At 40.7% G+C, this 26,479-nt stretch overlaps 1 protein-coding gene across 3 annotated transcripts in view; it reads left to right on the forward strand.

Moving 5' to 3' along the window:
- The window catches only part of HMGCLL1 (3-hydroxy-3-methylglutaryl-CoA lyase like 1), a 180,337-nt gene extending 154,623 nt beyond the window's left edge, over positions 1-25,714 (forward strand). For all 3 annotated transcript variants that reach the window (XM_065913225.1, XM_065913226.1, XM_065913227.1), the window contains 2 exons: positions 21,215-21,340; positions 25,613-25,714. In XM_065913225.1, coding sequence (XP_065769297.1) covers positions 21,215-21,340; positions 25,613-25,714 — 228 coding nt within the window. The remainder of the gene's footprint in view (positions 1-21,214; positions 21,341-25,612) is intronic.
- The last annotated feature ends 765 nt before the right edge of the window (positions 25,715-26,479 follow it).

Genomic DNA, 26,479 nt, shown 5'->3' on the forward strand with positions numbered 1-26,479 from the left:
TTATAGGTCATATGGAAGCTTTTGTAAACCCACGGTATTTGGAAGCCTCACCACAAATACCAAGTATGTGTGGGTTTGGCACCTTTCAGGAGAATCTCCAACAAATGTTTTTTCTCTTAAAACTGTGTTTTATATGACTTTTTCTTGGCTGTTAGCATTGGATGTCCCAGTTGGATGCCATCTGGAGGCTTACAGCATGTGGCCTTCCCCAAAAGTCACTGTCTTGCTTATAATTTTCCTCTCACATGTTCCAAGGAATGGACCTACCACAGTGATGTGTTGCCTCAACTACAATAGCAGAAGCCCTTACTTTTAACTTAATTTCACTAGGTCTATAGCTTTATGGCTAAATTAGATGTTATTGAACAAGCTACATTCAACATGAATTTATAGGAAGCCTTAAGAGTGGATAAAACTCTAGAAACCCTCAAAGTCAATAAGCTTCAGTCACTATATAAAGGATTCAGTCTACAACTTTTAGATTGTCTTTTAATACTTTCAGTGGCAGGGAGATCATTATTTTGAGAGTGAACCCATTTAAGTTTGAGGAGCTTTAAATGACTAGAGAGTTATTTCTCGTAATCAACCAAAATCTACCCCTGCCTATTTTCCTCTGAAATTATACAGAATATGTCTATTTTCTTGACCACATAATGATCTTGAACTATGTAACTACAGCCATCCCCTACCTCTAAATTTCACCCAAGATAAATACCCACAAATGCCTCAAACATTGGTTATATCATGTTTTCCAGATATGTTGGTTGGCTTCAAACCTCCTTCATCTCCTACATATATAATTGTAATTATACCTACTTTTATTTTCCCACCTTTTTTGAATGACTTGCTTTAACTGGGGAGAAAACCGTTCTGGATTTCATGTGCACTCAGCTTTTTCTCTTCTTTCAAATTATATTCACTGCTTAGAAAAATTAATACCATTGTTACCATAACTATCTTGTGAGGCATTTTGATCATGGTGGCTCTAGCATAAACAAGGTCCTCGGCAACTCATTTAGAAATCAAGTTGAATTTGAGCTATTGAAAATGAACAGTAAAGACATAAGTGGTAATACTCATACAGTGACAGAGTAATACACATTATTTTAAACTCTATTATCCATGTAAATAAATAACAATGTCCAGTTTAATGAACCCTTCCATTTAAATACCCTGCTATAAATATCTCCTAATAAATGGCTGAATACATTCATCAGCTTCATGTTCATCATCTTAAGCTTCTGCTGCACATCTTTTCCCCCTGTTTCTACAGGAGAGCTAAGTTTGAAGGGAGCTAAAGGACAACCCAGACATTGGGCAGGAGTCACCTTGTTGGAGGGCATCTTAGTCCTCCCTTGTTGCCCTGAGATGGAGCTCTCCAACCTGTTCATCCTTTGTCCTTGTGATGGTACCCTGGCCATGGTCTGTGGATGTTGGCCTATTCACTGCATCATTTTGGTCATGATCCTACTTCATTCCTGCCCACCAATGCTACTGAGGGAAATAAGAAATTATTGTGTGCTTTCTATGCCAGATGTGAGCACCCTATCCTCTTTCGGGCTGCCTTGAGCCCCACTTGCCAGGCACCTCATCTAGCCTTTGCTGCCCTGGCACCCTACAGCTGGATGGGAGACTGTGAGTTTTGTCATTTCCCTCCAGCTCATGCCTTTGGAAGCAGAACCAGTCTTTTCTGATCTAGGGCTTCCTCTAAATCTGTCTGGAATTCCTATCACTTATTACCCCCAACTAGTACTGAGTACCAATACATCCGTGGTACTCAGCAGAGAGGAGGGGCCTTGAACTCTTCTCACGTACCCAGGAAGCACAACATTATTTTTAAAAATTATCTTACTGCCCATGGAGATCAAGACTTTGAGTTATAAGAATATTGGGTCATGAGTTTGAGTATTACCAAACCATGACATTACTTTGTCAACAAAGATCCATCTAGTCAAGGTTATGGTTTTTCCAGTGGTCATGTATGGATGTGAGAGTTGGACTGTAAAGAAATCTGAGCACTGAAGAATTGATGCTTGTGAACTGTGGTGTTGGAGAAGACTCTTGAGAGTCCCTTGGACTGCAAGGAGATCCAACCAGTCCATCCTAAAGGAGATCAGTCCTGGGTGTTCATTGTAAGGACTGATGTTGAAGCTGAAACTCCAATACTTTGGCCACCTGATGCGAAGAGCTGGCTCATTTGAAAAAACCCTGATGCTGGGAAAGATTGAGGGCAGGAGGCGAAGGGGATGACAGAGAATGAGATGGTTGGATGGCATCACCGACTCAATGAACATGTGTTTGGGTGGACTCTGGGAGTTGGTGATGGACAGGGAGGCCTGGTGTGCTGCAGTTCATGGTGTTGCAAAGAATTGGACACAACTGAGCGACTAAACTGAACTGAACTGAAACCATAAGATTAGCTTCAATGCAGATGAACAAGTGGAAATTGGTATGTAACGAAAGATTTGCAAAAAGTAGTTAAAGTTAGTTTTCAACAATCAGGAAGGTGTTAAGAAAAACTAGGTATAAATTTATAGTTTTCTATATCTGTAATGATTTTCAAGAGAGAAACTTCTGCCTTACACTGGAGGCAACACTATGTTTCACTCCAGTTCACGGAGCAGCCTCCATTTAGTTGTTCAGCTAGAAATCACAGAACTTTTGTTAATGACACCTTTTTCTTCCATTAGTCTTTTTAAAATGGAAGTATAGTTGATTTGCATGTGTTAGTTTACATGGTGTTAGTTTCAGATTACAGCAAAATGATTCAGATATATTATTATATGGGTTTCCCTGGTGGCTTAGATGGTAAAGCATCTGCACGGGGCTCGTGGCAAAGAACCTGCCTGCCAATGCAGGAGACCATCTACAATGCATAAGACGTGGGTTCTATCCCTGGGTCAGGAAGATCCTCTGGAGGAGAGCAAGGCGACCCCTCCGGTAATCTTGCCTAGAGAATTCCATGGGCAGAGGACCCTGGTGGGCTACAGTCCATATGGTCACAAAGAGTCAGACACGAGTGAAGCCACCTAGCACACACACACCTATTAATATGTGTATATATACACACACACATATATATGTATGTATGTATATATATTCTTTTTCAGATTCTTTTCCCTTATAGATTATTACAAAATATTGGATAGAGTTCCCTGTGCTGTACTATAGACCCTTGTTTATTGCTTCCATATAAAGCAGTGTGTATCTGCTAATCCCAAACTCCTGATTTATCCTCCTCTTCTCCCTCTGGTAACCACAATTTATTTTCCAAATCTGAGACTCTTATTTTCTAAATAAGTTTATGTGTATCACTTTTTTAGATTCCACAGATAGAAGGATATTGTATGATTTGTCTTTTTCTGGCTTACTTCATTTGGTATATTATCTTCCATTCGTCTTCATTCATTTAGACACTATTTTAACTCATAAATTTATCTCTAATTTATTCCTTTATGAAAATGGTTTTCTCTTTTACTCTGTTTTAAATACTCACCAGCATTGACTTGATGCATTGCACTGAGTTTCTGACTGGTATTTGTATTTGGGTATTTCTCAACTCTGTATTCATCTCAACTACCATTCCCTTGCTAACAAAATCTGCTTGAAGCAAAATGTTGACGATGGCACAATTATTCATGAACTTTAAGTAGGTCTTTATTTCCCAGAGAATAATGTTTAGCTCCTGTAGAATGGCATGCAGGACCTCCCATGATTGGGAGCTCCACTCCACCCACACCCCAAGTCTCTGTACATACAGTAAAAGTCTCCTTAAAATCTCAGTGGGCCCTTGACCCATTCATCATCTATGTATTTTCTCAAGCTGTTCCCTCCGTGTAGAACATCCCTTCTCCTTGCCATCCCCCATGTGTCAACATCCTTCAAGGGCCAATTCAGCACCAAGCCAGTCATCAAACTTCACCTAGCCCCACCCATTGTTGCTTCTCGAGAAAATACATAAACCATCTCTCTGATGTTCCTAAACAGCTTTAGCTGTAATTTTCATAATAACTACCACACACTGCATCAAGTTCTTTGTATTTGTGAATATCTTCTCTGGCAGGCCATTAGCTGAAGGAGGTGTCAGTTAAAGTTCTTTGTTTCCAAGTAGCAGTAGACAACTTAAGCTGATCTAAGCAAAAAGAAAAAAAAAAGAGAGATGGTGTTGTGAGGAATTAAGGGTGTGAATGGGAAACTTCTTAAAGGATGAAGAGAAGTAGTGAGCTGAGACTTGGAAGCAGTCACCCTGGCCCTGAGTCTCAGCTCTCACCATTTGCCCAGAATGTATCACTCTGTGAGGCATAGGACACACTCTGTGGCCCAAGTTCCGCACGTATGGAATGGGGATGATAGTAATGTGACTGTGTCCTAGCATCACTGCACTGTTGTTTGGCACAGCTCTCATTAAATGTTATTTCAGAAACAAAGGTGGGGAGACTATGATGCTGGAGCTCAGGAAGGACCAAAAAACTGTCTGGAATTCAGGTGGCATCTCTCCAATTCACATATCCCATCCCACCCCCAGTTAAAGACCAAATTTCTCTGCTTCTCACTGTGCATGTCTATGTGTGTGTGAAAGTCGCTCAGTTAGGTCTGACTCTGCGACCCCATGGACTGTAGTTTGCCAGGCTCCTCTCTCCAGGCCAGAATACTGGAGTATATAATCATTCCCTTTCCAGGGGATCTTTCCAACCCAGAGATCGAATCCAGGTCTCCCACATTTGCAGTTCTTGTCTATAACTCCTATGTTGTACATCTCATCTCTTAGAAAGATAGAGCCTGTCTTTGTCTCTGCTCCACATTCTGGGGGAGGAGCCCATGATTGACTCAATTTCAGTTCCAATAGCTGCGCCAAGATTAATAGTGACTGAGCAAATAAGCAGGTTCCATAAACCTGTCATTATGAGAAGGCATTTTCAAGAGAAGAAGGTTTAGGGAGCAAGCAAAATACGCACCGGTCCACTGAAACGTCTCATTGATTTTGCTATCGTCGACACCTTGTTCTGTCTCTCCATTTGGGTTGGATCAAGTTCAGTTCAAACGTCCTTGCACTCGGGGGTTGGTACTGCTAACATTTTATTCCCTGCGCCTCATTTGTTCAGTTATTCTTTGAAAAGCATTTGAACAGTCACTTATTCTGTTCTTGGCATTATGCCATGTACTGAGGATATCATGGAGTGAGGTATTTTGAAGTTCTTGATCTCACTATGCTAATATGTATTGATTGCTGCTTTGACTTAAAAAAGAAAAAAAGGTGTCATCTTCCCATTCTCACCACCCTGCCTGGTTTGTAAGTGTTAATAGCACGGCTGGTTCTTTGTCAGCACCACTGGGCTTCCCATTCTTTTTCTCTGAACATTCTCTTTTGTTTTTTGAACATTTAGTTATATTTTCACAACATTAGGCAGGCCTCCCACTAACATCCATTTTGAAAGTAGAAATAACTTACCTCCTACCAGTGCAACTCCAGAAGCACGAAGGCCTGAGTGGCACAAAGGCTTGAGTTCCAGACGCAGCCCTGCCACCTCTGTGACTTTTGGGGACCCCCGAAGAGCTCTGGAGCTTAGTTCCTTCCCTTTAAACCGAAATCAATCAAGCATACATGGGATTTTTTTAAAAAATTAATTAATTTTAATTGGAGGCTAATTACTTCACAATATTTGGTTTTTGCCATATATTGACATGAATCAGCCACGGGTGTACATGTGTCCCCCATCCCGAACCCCCGTCCCACAACCCTCTGGGTCATCCCAGTGCACCGGCCCGGAGCACCCTGTCTCATGCATCCAACCTGGACTGCCGATCTGTTTCATATATGATAGAATACATGTTTCAATGCTATTCTCTCAGATCATCCCACCCTCCCCTTCTCCCACAGAGTCCAAAAGTCTGTTCTGTACATCTGTGTCTCTTTTGCTGTCTCACATATAGGGTTATCATTACCATCTTTCTAAATTCCATATATATTGGTTAATATACTGTATTGGTGTTTTTCTTTCTGACTTACTTCACTCTGTATAATAGGCTCCAGTTTCATCCACCTCATTAGAACTGATTCAAATGTATTCTTTTTAATGGCTGAGTAATATTCCATGATGTATATGTACCACAGCTTCCTTATCCATTCGTCTGCTGATGGACATCTAGGTTGCTTCCATGTCCTGGCTATTATGAACAGTGCTGCGATGAACATTGGGGTACATGTGTCTCTTTCAGATCTGGTTTTCTTAGTGTGTATGCCCAGGAGTGGGATTGCTGGGTCATATGGCAGTTCTATTTCCAGTTTTTTAAGAAATCTCCACACTGTTCTCCATAGTGGCTGTACTAGTTTGCATTCCCACCAACAGTGTAAGAGGGTTCCCTTTTCTCCACACCCTCTCCAGCATTAATTGCTTGTAGACTTTTGGATAGCAGCCATTCTGACCAGCATGAGATGGTACCTCATTGTGGTTTTGATTTGCAGTTCTCTGATAATGAGTGATGTTGAGCATCTTTTCATGTGTTTGTTAGCCATCTGTATGTCTTCTTTGAAGAAATGTTTGTTTTGTTCTTTGGCCCACTTTTTGATTGTGTCATTTATTTTTCTGGAATTGAACTGTATGAGCTACTTGTATATTTTTGAGATCAATTCTGGCTGTGAATATCTGATTTGTAGATTGTTATGAAAAAAAATTCATGGAGACTCCACCTTTGTAGATACAAGATCATCCTTGTTTACAGTGTGAGTCATCCATCCATCCCCTTTCCTTCCTCCTTCTCATTTTGTTACCATGGTCTCCATCCATCACTTTTGTGCACTCGCAGAAGGCATTGTGAGAGCTAACTGGAACTGGAATGCAACGGCCAACTCTTTCTGGAACTGCCAGCCGATGAGCTTAGTCACTGTTTCTGAGAAGACTGCATATTGATTCTCCTTGGAAGCATCGAGGTCACTGTCCCTTCACCAGTCTGGCGCTCTGCCTGGCCCCTCCTTCTGTCCATCTCATAGCACGGTGCTCTCCATGATTTCCTGGCTCAGCTCCATGTTTCTGCCCTAATCTCAAGCTCATCCCCACTTCCCTAAGTGTTTGTTTCCTTTATTTTATTTAAAACAAAAGCAACAGCAAGTCGATGTACTAGAACTTGATGCCAGGTCAAATATTTTGGCCACACAGTATGTGGGATCTTAGTCCCTGACCAGGGACCAAAGTCACGTCCCCTTGCGTTGGACCACCAGGGCAGACCCACTGTGTGTTCTTTGTTAATTTCTTATCTAGTGCAGCCTCAGTCTTTACTCCCACTCAATAAGCTCTGTCCTTTATGGCGTCCAGCTCACCTGTGTCTCCGTTTCCTCGCCTCCCTTGCTATATTCTGCCCCAGTTCTCTGCTTCATTTAACACATCCACATCCTCTGTCTGCCTCTATCTCCTTGGCTTATGCCTGTGAAAACCAAGATTTCTCAAGTTATGTACCCAGCTATGGGATATGGGTTTTCCATGGAACATCACATTGTATCCTGAGCAAGTCTGTGCATTAGTGCTATTAAATTCATTTTACAGCTGGGTGAACAGAGAGATAAAGTGACACCTTCAAGATCACACAGCTAACAGGTGGCAGAGCACGTTCAAGCAGAAGTCTATCTCTTGAAACCAATCTTAGAAGCAAGAGGCTGTAGGTTCTCCATCTCTTTTTGAATCTATTGCCACTTCACCCCTGTTCTGTCTCTGCTGAAACAGCCCATTCCCAATAGCATGAAATCCAATCAATTTTATCAGATCTCATTTTCCTTAGCTATGTTCAGCAAGCATCAGTGTAGTGTAGTTAGAGAAATGTCCACCCTGTTCTGTGACTTGAACATCCCCCTTAACTAATTAATCTTCCTTCTTCTAATTACAAAAAATGTGTTCACTAAATACCAGGATTTTAATCTCTACTGTTGTTTCCTAGAGAAGTTCCTTCAAAAAATTCAGAAATGAAATAAATCAAGATGAAATTATTTTTTTCTTATTTTTAATTGCTCTAAGAGCAATGTATTATATGCTTATATATGTAAAAGTAATTGGTTGGGAAACAGTAATACAAAGGATGAGTGGAAGGAATTGAGAATATATTGTATATGATACTGTGAGATCCTTCTGTCCATGTGGATAACTCTTTGAAAGTAGGCTATTATTAATTAAATAAGGTGAGTTGTATTCATTTAATTGTATTAAGTTATACTGTAAACCGTGGGGTAACTACTCAACAATTTAGAGATAGAAATATTAAGGAGGAGATAAAATAGAATCATAAAAGATGCACAGTTAAGAAAATCAAAGATAGAAAAAGAAAAAGACAAGGAAAAATAGATAACTAATGAGAACCTACGGTAGAGCGCAGGGCTGTGGAGAACTAAATGGGAAGAAAATCCAACAACAGAGGGCGTGTGTATATGTATGACTGAGCCACTTGGCTGTCTAGGAGAGACCAACACAACGTTGTAACACAACTATACTCCAATAAAACTTAAAAAACAAAAGAAAAAACGCAACCTGGACCAAATAGAACAGAGAGAATCAAAGGGACATCTGTCCCTTACTCTTCAGATGGCCCACTGCATTGCTCCTGGCCGCAGGCTCTTTCCTCCGGGGGGTCGCTCAGGGGCCTGGCCCTTCTCACTGTGTGGCTCCCCATTCCATCCAGCCTCACTATCATGGGCCTTTGACCATTAATACGGAAGAGACGGGTAGCTTCTGGAGGGACCTTGTCTGGAAGCGGGCTGCGTCTCTTTGCTCATGAGGCATGGCTAAGCCTCATTCATGCAGGCTCGCCTGCACAGAAGGGCGGTTTGGTGATGGCCAGCTGCATCCTGGGAGAGAAGGAGACAGGCATTTTGGTGAAGAACCAGCGCTGTATGCCACGGGTGAACAGCTAAATTCAAAGGTTAGAGATTTTCCAGCTTTATTATCAATGAGAGTCATTTTGCAGTGTGAAACAATGCACATACTTGAGCTTTACATGAAAAACATCAGGTTTCAAGGTGGGGCACAGAAATCTGAATGTTTAAATAGGTAGTTTTAACTCAAGTGAATCTGATACTCCTGAGGCTTCATTATGAGAAACGCTGCATGCGGAGCCGTTGTGGTCACTGGAGGGAGTGGGGTTGACTCCTCAGAGGTTTCTGGAAAGAAGGGTGATCTTTGTGTTCTGAGATCATCCACCTTGGTATAATCTGGGAGTGGTTTGAAAGGCAGAGGCTCAGACCCCACCCTTAGACTATCAACTGAAATCATATGCTCAACGAAATTTAAGGAGAACGGGTCTAATTATTTTGTGCCAGTAGATTAGAAAACATGAACGGTAACTGAAGATGAGCCAGCCGTATCTACTCAGGAATAGGCAAGAAGAGATGATCCTCAGAAGAGGCATCGGCAGGATTTGGATTGAAGTTGAAATAAGAAAATGGAGCCTACGATGGACCAGAGCTATTCTTGGGTGTTGTCTTGGCAGGAGAAGGAAATGATTGAGAAAGAAGGGTACACATTCATGAATATGACTCATTTGTCCTAATTACAAGCAGTATATAACAACAACAACAAATTGTTAGAAATCTAGAAATACAAATGAATTATACCAAGCATAGTTACTGTCCTACTCTTTTATCTTTCATTTTTTATTTTTTTCATTAAAAAAAAATTATCTGTTTGGCTGCACTGGGTCTTAGTTGTGGGCATGTGCAATCTTTGATCTTTGTTGAGACATGCAAGATTTTCAGCTGCCACATGTAGGATCTAGTTCACTGATGCTAGATTGGCCTTGGGCCTGTGAGTTGAAGTGTGGAGTCTTAGCCACTGAACCACCAAGGAAATCCCTCTTCCATTTTCTTATTATCATTTTTCCATACCATTATCACTCAGTCAGTTCAGTCGCTCAGTCATGTCTGACCCTTTGCAACCCCATGGACTGCAGCACACCAGGCTTCCCTGTCCATCACCAACTCCCTGAGCTTGCTCAAACTCATGTCTGTCAAATCAGTGATGCCGTCCAAGCATCGCATCCTCTGTCTTCCCCTTCTCCTCCTGCCTTCAGTCTTTCCCAGCATCAGGGTCTTTTTCAAGGAGTCAGTCCTTTGCATCAGGTGAACAAAGTATTGGGGCTTCAGCTTCAGCATCAGTCCTTCCAATGAACATTCAGGACTGATTTCCTTAGGATGGACTTGCAGTCCAAGGGACTCTCAAGAGTCTTCTCCAACACACAGTTCAAAAGCATCAGTTCTTCATCACTCAACTTTCTTTATGGTCCAACTGTCACATCCATACATGACTACTGGAAAAACTATAGCTTTGACTAGATGGACATTTGTTGGCAAAGTAATGTCTCTGCTTTTTAATATGCTGTCTGGGTTTATCATAGCTTTTCTTCCAGGGAGCAAATGCCTTTTAATTTCATGTCTATAGTCACCATCTGCAGTGATTTTGCAGCCCCCCAAAATAAAGTCTGTCACTGTTTCCATTGTTTCCCCATCTATTTGACATGCAGTGATGGAACTAGATGCCATGATCTTAGTTTTTTGAATGTTGAATTTTAAGCCAACTTTTTCATTCTCCTCTTTCACTTTCATCAAGAGGCTCTTCAGTACCTCTTTGCTTTCTGCCATAAGAGTGATGTCATCTGCATATCTGAGGTTATTGATATTTCTCCCAGCAATCTTGATTCCAGTTTGTGCTTCATCCAGCCTGGCATTTTACTTGATGCAATCTGCATATAAGTTAAATAAGCAGGGTGACAATATACAACCTTGATGCACTCCTTTCCCAATTTGGAACCAGTCTGTTGTTCCATGTCCAGTTCTAACTATTGTTTCTTGAACTGCATACAGATTACTCAGGAGGCAGGTAAGGTGGTCTGGTATTCCCATCTCTTTAAGAATTTTCTACAGTTTGCTGTGGTCCACACAGTCAAAGGCTTAGGAGTAATCAATAAAGTAGAAATAGATGTTTTTCTGGAACTCTATTGCTTTTTCTGTGATCCAACAACTGTTGGCAATTTGATTTCTGGGTCCTTTGCCTTTTCTAAATCTAGCTTATACATCTGAAAGGTCTCAGTTCACATACTGTTGAAGCCTCACTTGGAGAATTTTGAGCGTTACTTTGCTAGTGTGTGAGATGAGTGCAGTTGTGCAGTAGTTTGAACATTCTTCAGCCTTGCCTTTCTTTGGGTTTGGAATGAAAACTGACCTTTTCCAGTCCTGTGGCCACTGCTGAGTATCTTGAATTGCTGGTATATTGAATGCAGCAATTTAACAGCATCATCTTTTAGGATTTGAAATAGCTCAGCTGGAATTCCATCATCTCCACTAGCTTTGTTCATAGTGATGCTTCCTAAGGCCCCCTTGACTTCATACTCCAGGATGTCTGGCTGTAAGTGAGTGATCACACCATCATGGTTATCTGGGTCATTAAGATCTTCTTTGTATAGTTCTTCTGTGTATTCTTGCCACCTCTTCTTAATATCTTCTGCTTCTATTAGGTCCATACCATTCCTGTCCTTTATTGAGCCCATTTTTGCATGAAATGTTCCCTTGGTATCTCTGATTTTCTTGAAGAGATCTCTAGTCTTTCCCATTTGTTTTCTTCCATTTCTTTGCTCTGATCACTGAGGAAGGCTTTCTAATCTCTCCTTGCTATTCTTTGAAACTCTACATTCAGATGGACATATCTTTCATTTTCTCCTTTGCCTTTAGCTTCTCTTCTTTTCTCAGCTATTTGTAAGGCCTCCTCAGACAACCATTTTGCCTTTTTGCATTTCTTTTTCTTTGGGAGGGTCTTGATCACTGCCTCCTGTACAATGTCACGAACCTCCATCCATAGTTCTTCAGGCACTCTATCAGATCTAATCCCTTGAATCTCTGTCACTTTCACTGTATAATCATAAGGGATTTGCTTTAGGTCATACCCGAATGATCTAGTGGTTTTCCCTACTTTCTTCAATTTAAGTTAAATTTTGCACTGAGGAGTTCATGATCTGAGCCGCAGTCAGCTCCTGGTCTTGTTTAGCTCACTGTATGGAGCTTCTCCATCTTTGGCTGCAAAGAATATAATCAACGTGATTTCAGTATTGACCATCTGGTGATGTCCATGTGTAGAGTTGTCTCTTATACTGTTGGAAGAGGGTGTTTGCTATGACCAGTGTGTTCTTTTGGCAAAGCTCTCTTAGCCTTTTCCCTCATTCGTTTTGTACTCCAAGGCCAAATTTGCCTGTTACTCCAGGTATCTCTTGCCTTCCTACTTTTGCATTCCAGTCCCTTAGGATGAAAAGGACTGTACCATTATATATACTTCAAAACAATTTGTCATGTTAAAGTCTATCTAATGTAACGTTCAACTGTCTTTCTATTATTGGACATTTTAGTTACAGTCTTTTTTTCCACTATTACAAATAATGCTACAAAAAATAGCCATGCTTGAACATAAATCTCTGCTAACATTTCTGGTTGTTTTCTTGGGCTAGCTTCCTAGAAATGCAATCACTGGGACAACAATCATTTATTTCCTCAAGTTTCTTGATAATATTGAGTTGTGTAGAAACTTTTCAGAAAGTTGAAGTAAGGTTGATGAGAAAATGAAAGTCTTTTTTCCTACTTTTATTCTTTTAAAAAAATTTTAATTTTATTTTGTGTTGGAGAAAGTTTATTTATAGTGCTATGTTAGTTTGGCATGTACAGTAAAGCGATTCAGTTCTATGTATACATATATACATATATTCACTTCTATGTATACACATATACATATATATGTATATACATGAAGTCTGTATATACGTGTGTACGTATATCCTTTTTCAGATTCTTTTCCCTTGTAGTTTATTACAGAATACTGAGCAGAGCTCCCTGAGCCATACGGTGGGTCCTTACTGATTATCTGCTTTACATATAGTAGTGTATACACGTAATCCCAATCTCCTAATTTATTCCCCACCATTCTCCTTCAGTAACCACAGGTTTGTTTCCGAAGTCTGCAAGTCTGTTTCTATGTTGTAAGTAAATTCATCTGCATCATTATTCTAGATCTCACATGTAAGTGGTATTGTGCAGCATTGGTCTTTCTCTTTCTGGCCTCACTTAGCATGATCATCTCTAGGTCTGTCCGTGTTGCTGCAAATGGCCTTATTTCCTTCTTTTGGTCACTGGATAGTATTCTATTGTATGTTTGCACCACATCTTCAGAAAAGGAAGTCTTTTGTTTGTCAGTGGCTGTCTTCCTAATTCACAGCTGTGCCCCTGGAGTTGTTACAGCGATTAAATGCAACCAATTGTGTAAAGCCTTTAGTGAAGTCCCTGTCAATGAATATGCACCTAGTGTGTATGGTGCATAAACTATCAATCCTGAACTGTAAGCACACAGATATTGCAGCTGTTACAGTCTGCCTCACATGCACTCTGCCTGAAGCACCGACCGCCACTTTTCTTCTCTAAGCCTCAGTTTCCTCATCAGCAAAGGGGCATGCCTTCCCGCCCACTTAGCTCTGACTTTGTGGCGCTTTACCATATGTGACGCGTGTGACAAGGTGTATGTGATAAAATAAGCCTTCAGTGTTCACTGATAGTATTGAGTATTTCTCAATCTACTGAAATTGAGAATTTCTTTACCTATTTTTCCATTTTCTTGTGCCTTCCTATGTACACACTCTTCTTTCTGTCTCAATTTGCAATATACGAAATGAAAGTATGAATATATTCTCTCATTATGTGTGGTGAGGCAGGGTAAAAGGAAGCATGTGGGAGAGACTTTTCAGAGGTGAGCTATGGTCTATGAAAGCATTGGTAATCCATCATGTTAGCTTACTTACCCCAACAGCAAGGCATCATGATTTACATGCCAATGTTGGTGTATAATTTCTGTGGTTGAAAACAGTGGGCTTTATTCATGTATGCCAATGGTTATTGCCTGAGGTTTTCAAGATATGGTATGTTCACAGTACACATGAATGGCAAGTAGTTGGTACTGTAACTGAATATGGTAACTCATTAGAGTGATGGATGGGAAGCATCTCAGGGCAAGATCTGAGCTCCTTGGAAAGAATGCTGTGACCCTACTAGTGACACTGGCCTGGCCGCTGGGGGGAAACAGCACTCACGTGTGGATAATTATGATCCTCTGTTGGCAGGAATGTTAGCTGTGAGAAAGAAGTGAAGGGAAACAAATATCAGGAAAATGGGTATATTTTTAATATTTTCTGTTACATGAATATTTGTCTTTTTCCCCATGAGTAACTTAAATCCCCAAATGAATCATTTCCCTATCAGAGATATTTGGAAAATCAGACACATATGGAAGATTATACATTTTGGAAGACGATATCTTTGATTCGTCTTCTCATATTTTTCAGTTTTATTTGGAGAATAAGTTCTTACAGTACTGAGAAAAACTCAAGGTGATATTTTCAGTTATATATCAGGTATATCAGTGTGATCTGGGCATCTAGCCACTATGCGAAATTTTAAAAAATTAACATTCCTCAGAGCTTATTTGATATTGCAATACAGAGTGATAATGCTCATGCTATATCTATATAATCTGCCAGTTTCCAGAAGTAGCTTCTTGTATTTTGCATTTTCCTCAGCCTACAGTCCTAGTACTCGTCTGGGGGCTCAAGCAGATGGAGCTCACAGCTCTACTCACAAGGCTTGGGATAACCTGTGTCACTGGGTTAACAGCTCTGATCATGACGCTGAGGAAAATGGGAGCCTCGGTCACCTTCGTCCTTTGAGTTTTGGATTTATTTCATTTTTAGGGAGAATTAACTTCCTGAGTTCTAGAGAGAACGGTTTCTCATTTGCTAATAGTGAACTATTTCTCAGTGACAGAGCAAATATATAGTAATTTTAATTTCTAACGCTAATCTCCATGTGCTACAGGGCTGTGTATGTATCCCAGTCCCTGGCACATAGAATGTGCTCAATAAACATGCTGAAGTCAAAGGAATAATAACACAAAAATCGCATTTGATGTGTTATGCACCATTAGTAAAAGTCTCCTTATTTTAAAGTAAGAAAAATATTTATTTGCATAATATAAATCTGTTTAGTTTCATATTTGCCATTTCTGAACTGCAACCCAGTGGCATTTCAATGCTTGACTTTCACCTGGTGGATTTTGGTGTTACATCGCCACCTTGTGGTTGTTGATCCAAAAATATTTCTTTTAAAACAAAACCCAAGTCCTTTGTTTTTGCAACATACTGGACGGTGCAGAAAATCATCCGTGCTTGTGTGCTTATATACATACAGACACACACACACAGGGGAACTGAAAATCTGAAAGCAGTGTTTTAGGTTTGGAGACGTGTGTAAAGAAATATCTAAGAATAATCTTTTAATGCAGGCTCTTGTATAATAAAACCAGCCATGCGGCACATCTACTAACAAATACATGATACTGTTGTAAATGTAATGCATTTACTATAATACTATGATTTCAGTAGTAAAGTACCATATGTTTCCTCTATTTACCATAAATAACAGATGAGGAAAACAAATTTCTTCTTGCTCTGTTAAGAATTTGTTTACATTGTATTGTGTACCATTTCTAATAGGACACGGAAACAGAGATAAAGAAAACATACACAGTGGAGTCACATTTTCTTAGATGACTATGACTAGAAATTTCCAAAGCAGCTTGTTCATAAATAAAGCCATCTAACTTATTGTGTGGGTAACACTGTCCATTGAGAAGGTGTTTTTTGGCGGGGGAAAGAATCACACGTTTAATAGAGGTCAGAGTTGAGGGGACAGTGGGTAGGAAGTTCTGTTTTTATGTTTTAAGATTATTTGTCTGCGTCAGGCCTTAGCTGCAGCGTGCAGCTTCTGTTGCGGAGTGCAGGTATGTGAGATCTTAGGCTCCCATCCCGGGCCCGGACCCACGTCTGCTGCATTGGAAGGCTGTCTTCACCACTGTACCACCGTGGAAGTCCTGAAAGTTCGAGTTTTAAATGATTGTGATTTGTTTTCTTTTTTTTTTTTAAGAGACTTTAAAAGGAACACATATTTTAGTAGTCTTCTTCATAGGTAAGGTATACTTTAATAAACTCTTTAAATTAGCTATTGAAACTTGAAATCCACATACTGCTTTTAGAATTGATTGAATTAATTTGTGACTAATGCTCACAGAAACATCATCTGTTCCAGAGCGAATGTGATAGCAGGAAAGAAGGAAGGACCATTTTTCAGAGAGCCTTTCCCCCAGATCATGTCTGTTCTTATGAGATTATGTACACACATTAGCCTGCAGTCTCAAATCCTAGAAAGACCAATTAGTTGCAAAATAATGTTGTTAATCAAGGAATTCAGCCTTAGGTTTATTTATTCCCACTCTGATTTACTTACTGTCAGTCTGTCACAGGCTACAGTTTGCAGAAGCCTTTCTTTTTCTAATTTTATATATATAATTACATTCATTGTGCGGTCATTGGAAAACAAAGATAAAAAGAATTAAAATAAAATGAATAACATGCAACTCATTGATCACCTCTCTTAGCATTTTGATATTATCATCCAAATTCTTTTTTTAAGAAAATGGGATTATGATTGCATACACTGTTATAATGTTTTATAATCTGTTTCTTTCCTTTAACTATGCATTTACAAAGTATTTATCATTCCATTTTACAACTGTGCCTTAATTAATTTAAATTAGACCGAATTACAGGCATTAGGATGGTTTTCTAATTTTTATCCGTATAAAATATACTGTAACAAGTCTATGTGTAAGGGGATGTGTTTCATGTCTGAGACATATACACTCACCCTGTACTTAATCGCTCAGTCGTATCCGACTCTTTGCAACCCCATGGCTCCGCTGTAGCCTCCAAGTCTCCTCTGTCCATGGGGCTCTCCAGGCAAGAATACTGGAGTGGGCTGCCATGCCCTCCACCAGGGGATCTTCCCAACCCAGGGATCGAACCCCAAAGCTCCCAAATTGTAGGCGAATTCTTTACCGTCTGAGCCACCAGGGAAGCCCATGTACATCTATCTGTTTCTATTTTTTGCCTCGTTATTTACTTAGGATTTGTGAACTATTCCAGGGAAGAACTATTTTGACAGGAATGTCTAGCATGATAGATATTGGTAAATAAGAATAATTATAAGTTAATTGCACAATAGAAAAAAAATTCTCATTCATCTTCCTACCAGTTTAAGTTTTCCTGTTTACCTTCAGTTCCGACAACACTTCCTTTTTGTCATTGTTATTTATTGAAGTCTAATATACATACAGTTGCTCCTTGGAAGAAAAGCTATGACCAACCTAGACAGCATATTAAAAAACAGAGACATTACTTTGCCAACAAAGGTCTGTCTAGTCAAAGCTATGGTTTTTCCAGTGGTCATGGACAGATATGACAGTTGGACTATAAAGAAAGCTGAGCACCAAAGAATGAATGCTTTTGAACTGTGGTGTTGGAGAAGACTCTTGAGAGTCCCTTGGACTGCAAAGAGATCCAACCAGTCCATTCTAAAGAAAATCAGTCCTGAATATTCATTGGAAGGACTCATGCTGAAGCTGAAACTCCAGTACTTTGGTCACCTGATGAGAAGAGCTGACTCATTTGAAAAGACTCTGATGCTGGGAAAGATTGAAGGCGGGAGGAGATGGGGACGTCAGAGGATGAGATGGTTGGATGGCATCACCGACTCGATGGACATGAGTTTGAGTAGACTCCGGGAGTTGGTGATGGACAGGGAGGCCTGGCCGTGCTGCAGTTCATGGGGTCCCAGAGCTGGACACGACTGAGCGACTGAACTGAACACACATACGGAAAATTTTACAGATCATAAGCTCTCCTGGTAGGCTGAAGCTGTCTTCCAGCTATCACGCACATACTACTTAAATTCACTACTTCACATACTTTTGGGAGTGTCCTTTCAAAAACTGATTTGTTGAAAAGTTGATCCATCATGGTTAACTCTGCTGCCTCAGGGTACAGAGCATCTTCAAAATGAAAGCTCTCTCATACCCACAGCTGATAAGGGCTGAGATGGATGAGAACCTTGTCTCGGGAGTTCCCACACATAATTACTCAAGAGAATCACCAGGGGGGAGCTTTAAAGCAATACCAAAGCTGACTCACTTCCAGACAGAGATCCTGGGGAGTAGAAGCTTGTGTGTTATTTTTAAAAGGGCCCCAGGGGATTATAATGGGTAGGGACTGAAAATTGCCAAAACTTCTGTCTCCTTGAGTGATAGATTCATTTCAACTGAACAGATAAATTTTAACCTGTGGGTGAAGAATGTCTCTGTCTATTTGATGTACTGCTTAATTCCCAGCGATGAGCCACTGTCCTACCATTGTGCTGTCCAACTACTGGACCAGTCCACAGCTTTCACTCCTTGAGCATAAGTCCTTATACTTACTATCTTGATTCACCACAAATGTGGACTGTCCTAAATGGACCAGTACTTCAGCTGGTCAATTATTAACACCCAAACACAATTAAACTTGGAGAGAGGTCGTGGTAATGGAAGAAGAGCCATATAGACCTTCCCATGTTGCAGAGGATAGTAAGTGGTGACAGACATGCAGAAGCAAACAAACTATATCTGTAAACTTGCATTAGTCACAGAGACATCCATGGCTTTTGGATATGGTTCTGCTCTTGGGAAAATTGGTAAACAACCTAGATCTCACAAGGGAAAATCTAGAAAATTTATTAAAAATGGGCAGCCCTTTAGACCATAATGGAAAAGAATATAAAAAAGAATATATGTGTGTGTGTATGTGTATCTGAATCAGTTTGTTGTACAGCAGAAATTAACACAACATTGTAAATCAACTACACTTCGATTAAAAGAATGCAGCCCTCTTAGCTTGTCAAAGGAGATGGAACAAAGTGATGAGCTCCCAGTGGCCAAATCTCAAACAACATGAGTGACAAGACATATAAAGGAATATTGGAACACAATGCAAAGCACTAAATAAATACCTATGAGTCTCTACTGATGTAAACAAATGTTTGAAGAGATAAATGATTATGGCAGAATAGACAAATCTCCCATATGGCTGACTTGTAAATAATTTAGGTAGATACTATCCACTCCTAAATCTGAGCTGCGCATAGTGACTTTTTTTTCCCCCCCAAAAAGTACCACATGGAAAATGGGGCATGGGATCAAGGTGAACATCATCAGTCATAAACCATAGCTGTGTAGGGTGTACCTTTGATGTGATGTGTCTAGAATGGCATCTCATTTGTGTTGCCCTCCTCACAAAAGTTTAGGACTCCAGTATAACTGTGAGAAAACATAAGACAGACCCACATCGAAAGGTACTGTACAAAGCACATGACAGGTACAACTCAAAATGGTCAAGGTCAGTGAGGACAAAGAACAGTGAAAGCTGAGAGGATGCCACAGCCACAACATCCCGAGACAAGATAACTAAATGCAGTGTGGTACCCGGATGAGTCCCCAGACCAGAAAGAAGACAATGGCTTCCAAACTAAGGAGATCTGCATCCTGTGTGGACTTTGGTTAATAATATCAGATGTGTTCGTTAGTTGTGACAAGTATACTACGATGATGTAAGATGTGAACAGTAGGGGAAATGGTATGTAATGTATGGGAATGCTTTGCACTTTCTTCCCAAATTTTCTGAAAATCTGAAATAAAAATGTTATCAAAAAAAGAAAAGGAGAAAGAAAGTGCAATTTCCCAGAACATCAGTGAGAACAACATCTGGAATCTTGTTAAAAATTCAAATTTTCAAGGCCTAGCTCAGACCTCCAGAATCAGAAACTGAGGTTGTAGCAACAATTTGTGATTCTGCTTCTGTGATTCAGAACCCCTGATCCAGCACGTTGATCAGGGCTCTGCTTCCCAGTGCTTCTTGTTTTAGATGAGGCCATGGCCATTTTCCCCAATGTCCAGGAGTGAAGAATCAGGTTAGACCTCAGGTGGCTCCTGATTACCCAGCTGTCACATTTCATGGAGGGCTTCTCTGCTCACCTCTCTTCATGAGTTATTAGAGTCTGATCTCAGGGGTTCCTTTTCAGAGCCATTTGTGCTCAGGTCTTTCACAGCTTTTCCAAACCATGGAGACTCTCTGCCTCGGATCTCCCCAGATGTACAACGTGAACCAACTTCCATGTTTTCACAGCTTACAGCCCAGAGCAGAGTGTGAATTCTCTGGAGACAGAGGAATTATGCGATCCCTCTGTGCTTGAGTTTCTTCATCTATGATTTGAGAATGATGGAAGAGTATCTACCTCATGGGGTTTTATAGGAATTATGAATTAGCATCATATGGTATTAATACTATATCTAGCACTCCATCCTAAAGGAGATCAGTCCTGGGTGTTCATTGGAAGGACTGATGTTGTAGCTGAAACTCCAATACTTTGGCCACCTCATGCGAAGAGCTGACTCATTGGAAAAGACCCTGATGCTGGGAGGGATTGGGGGCGGGAGGAGAAGGGGATGACAGAGGATGAGATGGCTGGATGGCATCACCGACTCGATGGACATGAGTTTGAGTAAACTCCAGGGGTTGGTGGTAGACAGGGAGGCCTGGCGTGCTGCGATTCATGGGGTCGCAAAGAGTCGGACATGACCGAGTGACTGAACTGAACTGAACTGAGCACTTAGTGAGAACCCAGTAAACGTGAACTGGTGCAGCTGTTGATGGTGGATGTCCTACCTCTTAAATGTCTCTTCACTTCTCCCAAAACATACAGGTTTTGTGTGCAAATTAATCAAAGTGGCAGATCAATAAACAATGGGTGAATTGAATGGATGAACTCACCCCACAAGACACAGCTTCAAACACAGAGACACCCCTGACTTGTCTTCTAAGGAATCTTGTTTTTTGGGTCAGGCTGTTGAAAATATTTCATATTGGTTATACAAGGCTGTTAGAATAAAACTCAAAATTAGATTGGAAAATACACCCTAGGTATGAATGAATCTTACTTCAAGCTTCACCCCCTGCCTTTGTTCTATTATCAATCAGAACACCATTTCAATTTTGATCTAAGACTGTTGTCATTCCTGAGATCTTTTAAGAGTTTCTGTTAGGCTGAAAGACAAGATTAGTCAGAAAAGAAGTCCACCTTGGGGAGTGTTCCAGCGGCAGGTGGGTAAGTGAATAGAGTGGGACCATAGTTCAGATTTTCCTTATTTGCTCTTTGGAACAGGTTACATAGAAACGCAACAACTTACATGCCATAAAGAGACAAGCTTGGGTGTCTGGTTTTGTTTTCCAGATGGGCATTAATGTAGTGGATTCTGCAGTATCCGGACTAGGTGGTTGCCCTTATGCAAAAGGTGCTTCTGGGAACGTAGCCACGGAGGATCTGATCTACATGCTTAATGGCCTGGGGGTCAACACGGTAAGGTAACTTAGCATATTTTAATATTCATACATTCCTTGCAGATTGAAATTGGAATGCGTCTCAGATTTGGGAAGCAACTTTGAGGTCAAGTTTTACTATACTTTTGCTCTTTCCTAAAATGCACAGTGGGAAAATACAATAAAAATTCTTGAGGGGGACTTTATAAAAGAACTTTTGCTATAGCTCAATCACCAATAATGCTACCATTTCACTTTTTTTTTTTTTTTTTACTGCTTCTTTACTTCCAAAGTACGTTTTCATCCAGTATCTCATTTGATGTCACACACTTTGTGAGTTAGAGCCTGTCTTTGCTTTTATGATATTTGTTTTTGCTGTTTTCTTTTCCTTGGAGGAAAACTGGGATCTTGGTTTTCTCACGGTGACAAGTAGGGCTTCTGGAAGAGAGCCCAGGGCCATTTTACAATGGCCAGTAGAGGAGCAGGGTTTAATAATACTTAGCATGCGAAACATTGGCCGGCAGGAATAGTCTCTTTGCAAGTGCTATCTGAGAAAGTCACAGGCCCTATAACACACATGCTTATTAAAATGATCTACTAATCTCTAAGGCAGAATCTTTTAGGGAAAAGCGCTGTTCACAGATGGTCAGGAATTCCACATGTTTTCTGAGATGTACAAATCACCACCTGGATTCGAGAATGGAGTTGTCCTTCCGTCTGGCCTCTCTGCTCCTCCCTCGCTCTACTGAGAGGCGGTCCTGCCCAGCTGACTCCTCTGCGCATCCTTCCCTGCGCTCTCCGTTTCTCAGCTCCGCCCCTCCCTCCTGCCTTCCCCGCTCCTGAAATGGCCTTCCTCCTCCTCCTCGGTTTCACCTGAGAGCTGAGAGCGAGTAAACCACCCTCAAAAACACACCTTCTGCTACTTCCCTGCTGATTCCCCAGGTCCACCTGCTGGGCTCCTCTCCTCCGCATTTCCGTGCCTTTCTCGGAAGCTCCCAGAAGGTTGCAGTACCATCTTCTTTCTGTGTTCAGCTCTCCCGGAGACAGACAGCTGGCATTACAATGTATTCATAGTTGCCTGTTGCCTAGAGACAGTCAATCCTGTTCACTGAAAGACTAATATCACCTGGAACTAAATACCAGAAGCTGTTGCCTCTCTTCTCTGGTTAGGAATAGCTATTACTGAGTAGTCTGATTATTTCCATCATTTCTATTAGATATGACTGTGACAGAACCTGAAAAAAAGTAGAAATATTTCCTCTTTTTTCCAATTTATTTTATTGAAGTATAGTTGACTTACAATGCTGTGTTAATTTACAATGTACAGCAAATATATACATATATATATATATTCATCACATACACACATTCTTTACCATATTCTTTTCCAATATGGTTTATCACAGGATATTGAATATAGTTCCAAGCAGGACCTTGTTTATCCATTCTGTATATAATAGTTTTCATCTCCTAATCCTAAACTCTCAAGCAATAGAAATCCCTTCTTGAAGATTTATATAACTCGGTTGAACTCAGTTGATGCTTCCCATGAGTCAGGCTGTCTGGGTCCAACTGCAAATACACCATGTTTTCATTTCCAAGAACTTCCCAATTTAAGTTGTAATGTTGGGTAGCAACCAACAAACCAAGGCTCTCTGTGGAACCTGCATCACTGGCTCGCGTGCCTACGCAATTAGCAAGAGTCACTGATGCGACTTCTAAACTGTTTTGGTTGCTTGTCCCTTCCTTCCTACCGTGGCTGTAACTACATCACCACAAGTCCTCGTATCTTCCAGGGATATTCATCCTCTATCCTGGTCTGCGGGACTTCCCAGGTGGCGCTAGTGGCGAAGAACCGGCCTGCCAATGCGGGAGACATAAGAGATAAGGGTTCGACCCTCTGGGTAGGGACGATCCCCTTGAGAAGTACACAGCAACCGACTCCAGTGTTCTTGCCTAGAGAAGCCCATGGACAGAGGAGCCTCGCAGGCTATAGTTCATAGGGTCACAAAGAGTCAGACACGCCTGAAGCGGCTTGGCACATATTGGTCTGCTGACTTCAGACTGCCTTCAAATTCATCCTCCAAGCTGCCGTGGAAGATTTCATCTAAGATACAAATATGAATATGCCTTGCTTCTGCTTGGGCATGCATCAGTGGATTCCCATTTCCTGAAAAGCAGGGCTATATTCTGTCACACTCTGGGGCCTTTTTTTTTTTCCTTTTCCAGTCCTTCTGCCCGTTCCTTTCCACGCATCCCATGATATGTTTCAGATGTCTGTACTGACGGTGCCTCACGCCTCCTCCTTCTTCTCAAGGACTCATATTCTCTGTACAAGCCTCGGGTCAGGATTTACCCTTCCTGGAACTCTTCCCAGACACACTGCTCTCCGTTCATTCCCATTTCCTTTTCCTCAGTGGGTTGACCACCCTGCAGCTCTGCCCTCATGGTCATCTGGATATCTCAGTGACTTTAGCTGCAGTGCAGGCTTTCCTGTTTAGAGTTCCACATTGCCTGCTTGACCACAGGCACCCTAAAGACAGAAACTGTTTTCTATGTGAAGTTCTTGAAACTTCATAATGTATCATAGTACATTAACATATTTAAGCACCTGGTTTAAACGCTGAAATGATTTAAGAGTAAATGCCACATTATTTCATAAAGGTATCTTTTCATCGGGCTTCCAGGGTGGCTCAGTGGTAAAGAATCTGCTTGCCAATCCAGGAGAAGCAGGTTTGATCCCTGGGTTGAGAGGATCCCTTAGAGAAGGAAATGGCAACTCACTCTAGTATTGTTGCTTGGGGAACCCCTGGGCAGAGGACCCCAACAGAGTACAGCCCAGGGGATCGCAAAAGAGTCGGACACGACTTAGTGATGAAAAACAAGCAAACAAAAATAATCTGTTCTTTAAGTAAATTGGTTAGAGAAAGGCCAAAGCAAAATTCTTCTTTGCTGTGATACCAACCAATCCCACTGCGTAATTGCTATAAATGAAATTACTGAAAAGCAAAGAACTTTGATGACTAAAATCTTCTTGTGATCTTTTGTTAGATGTAATTCAGAAATGACAGACATGTGTAACTTATTACTTACAGAATTTGCATATCACTGTATTAAGAACCAAACTATGCCTAAAGGACTTTCCACCCAAAACCATTACAAAACCAAAAACAAGTGTTAGTGTCCTAAAAACAACTTCACAATAAAAAGAAACATGAAAATTATTTACATGCCATTTTACAAATTACTTTTTGGTGATTCTTAAGCAGACGTAAACTGCAAAGAAAACAGTGCTGTAAAAGTTTCTGGAGAGAAGTAACTAGCTGTATTAGAGTTATGATCTCTTTATGATTGCTGGTATGAAAAGCGCCTGTGAGTATTTATGCTTGTTCGTTTTAAGAAAACATCGGACTTACATAAATTTTAAAAACTACTGCTTAATAGCAAGGGAGCTTGAGTCAGTTCGGTTTTAAGTCCATGTTGTTTCTAGTCCATGTTGAGGCAAGACATAGGAGCTTACAAAATGCTCTGTGGGGGCAAATCTCTGATTAATCTGCCTAACACTGCCCCCCAAGTCCCCGCCAGTGATAGCTCGGTGCGGGCTGGAAACCTCGGTGGTGATCCTTGGCTCCGCCAAGCCCAAGATGAGGAGCTTGCACTGAACTTGGCCTTCATACCCAACTGCCGATCTGTCATCCACGGATTTACCAAAGCCTTTGTTGATCCTATTTATGCTTCCAGTCAGTACAACCTCTCAGGCAAACAAGTTCCAGATGTGGACTAAATACTACTTCATTTTATTAAACTACCTCCTTCAATTTCATGCCAGCAATAGTGTTTCTGGATGTGGTTAACAATTATACATACATTCATCATTCCTATGTTTCTTGCAGCTTTATCAGGTTTGTTTGTTTATATACTAAGATATACTATGAGATTCCCCTGCCAAATCCTTATCTATAAACTGCTCCAAAGCATTATCATTTTAATTGCCCTTCACTGATATTTGTTCACTCTTTCTGATTCTACTGTTGTCCTTCATAGAGTTTAGGTACCAGCATAATTACACTGGATTATTCAGGTGTGGTTAGCCTAGGGTCAGATTCAAGATATGTTTTAATAAAGCAAAAAAAAATTAAATCTACATAATTTATGGAGACAAATGTTGTCCCCCAATCAATAATGAACATTTGTTTGATCATTTTAAATGGTTAAGTAACTACTAATATAATTAAAAGAAATCTGTTTTGTCTTCTTTCTTCCTACCCCTCCACCCCTCTCCTACCTGGCACCGTCATTTCTGTCTCACCAGGGTGTGAATCTTTACAAAGTGATGGAAGCTGGTGACTTCATCTGCAAAGCTGTGAATAAAACTACAAACTCTAAAGTAGCACAAGCCTCATTCAGTGCTTGACTTGAATAACTTTGTGACTTAAGTTTGAGAGGCTCCATTTCAGCTACAGATATGCATCTGAAAAGCATTACTGTCAGCTTGTTCTGAAATGTGGAGTAATAGACAAAAGTGGGGAAAAAAGAAAAAGAGAGATACTTTGAAAAAGGGCATCACTGGATGGATTATGAAGTGGACGGGAAGATATGCCAGTCATCAGGTAAATTGCAAACCAAGGCTAAATAATAAAACTTGCAGATGTCCTTTGAACTTGTAGAAAAGTCTACTCTTCTGCTCTTACAGAAATAACTTTTTAATTTAGTCGATGTGAAAATTGACTTCAGATTTCCCTAAGTATCAAATACCGTGTTAATACTTAATCAAGCTGGCTTAGCACAGCGTACATTTCGTCAGTAGTTTATGAGCCCCCGTGTGCTGTGCAAAGTGTGTGGCCTCCGTATTATACGTTATATGCCTCTGGATCTCAACTTTGCATTTGCCAAGTCAGTTAAATTATGGACCAAGCGCCAAATCTCCATCTGACCCCACATAATTTTTAGCAATAGAACTTTTATATTTCAAGTATGCTAACATCTGTTAACTATTTCAGTGACTTTATCTTGTTCCAAGAGGCTGTGGTCAATGGCCAGATGCCACATCCTGGAAACACATTACCTCTTGTGTTTGTCACATGCATCCAGTTTGCCATGCTTACCCTGTCATCAGTTGTAGTAAAACCAGCGGAGTGTTGCTCAGCCATTGAGAAACAAAAGGTACAACTTTCACCCC

The sequence above is a fragment of the Muntiacus reevesi genome, chromosome 20, assembly GCF_963930625.1.
Source record: "Muntiacus reevesi chromosome 20, mMunRee1.1, whole genome shotgun sequence".
Taxonomy (NCBI): Eukaryota; Metazoa; Chordata; class Mammalia; order Artiodactyla; family Cervidae; genus Muntiacus; species Muntiacus reevesi.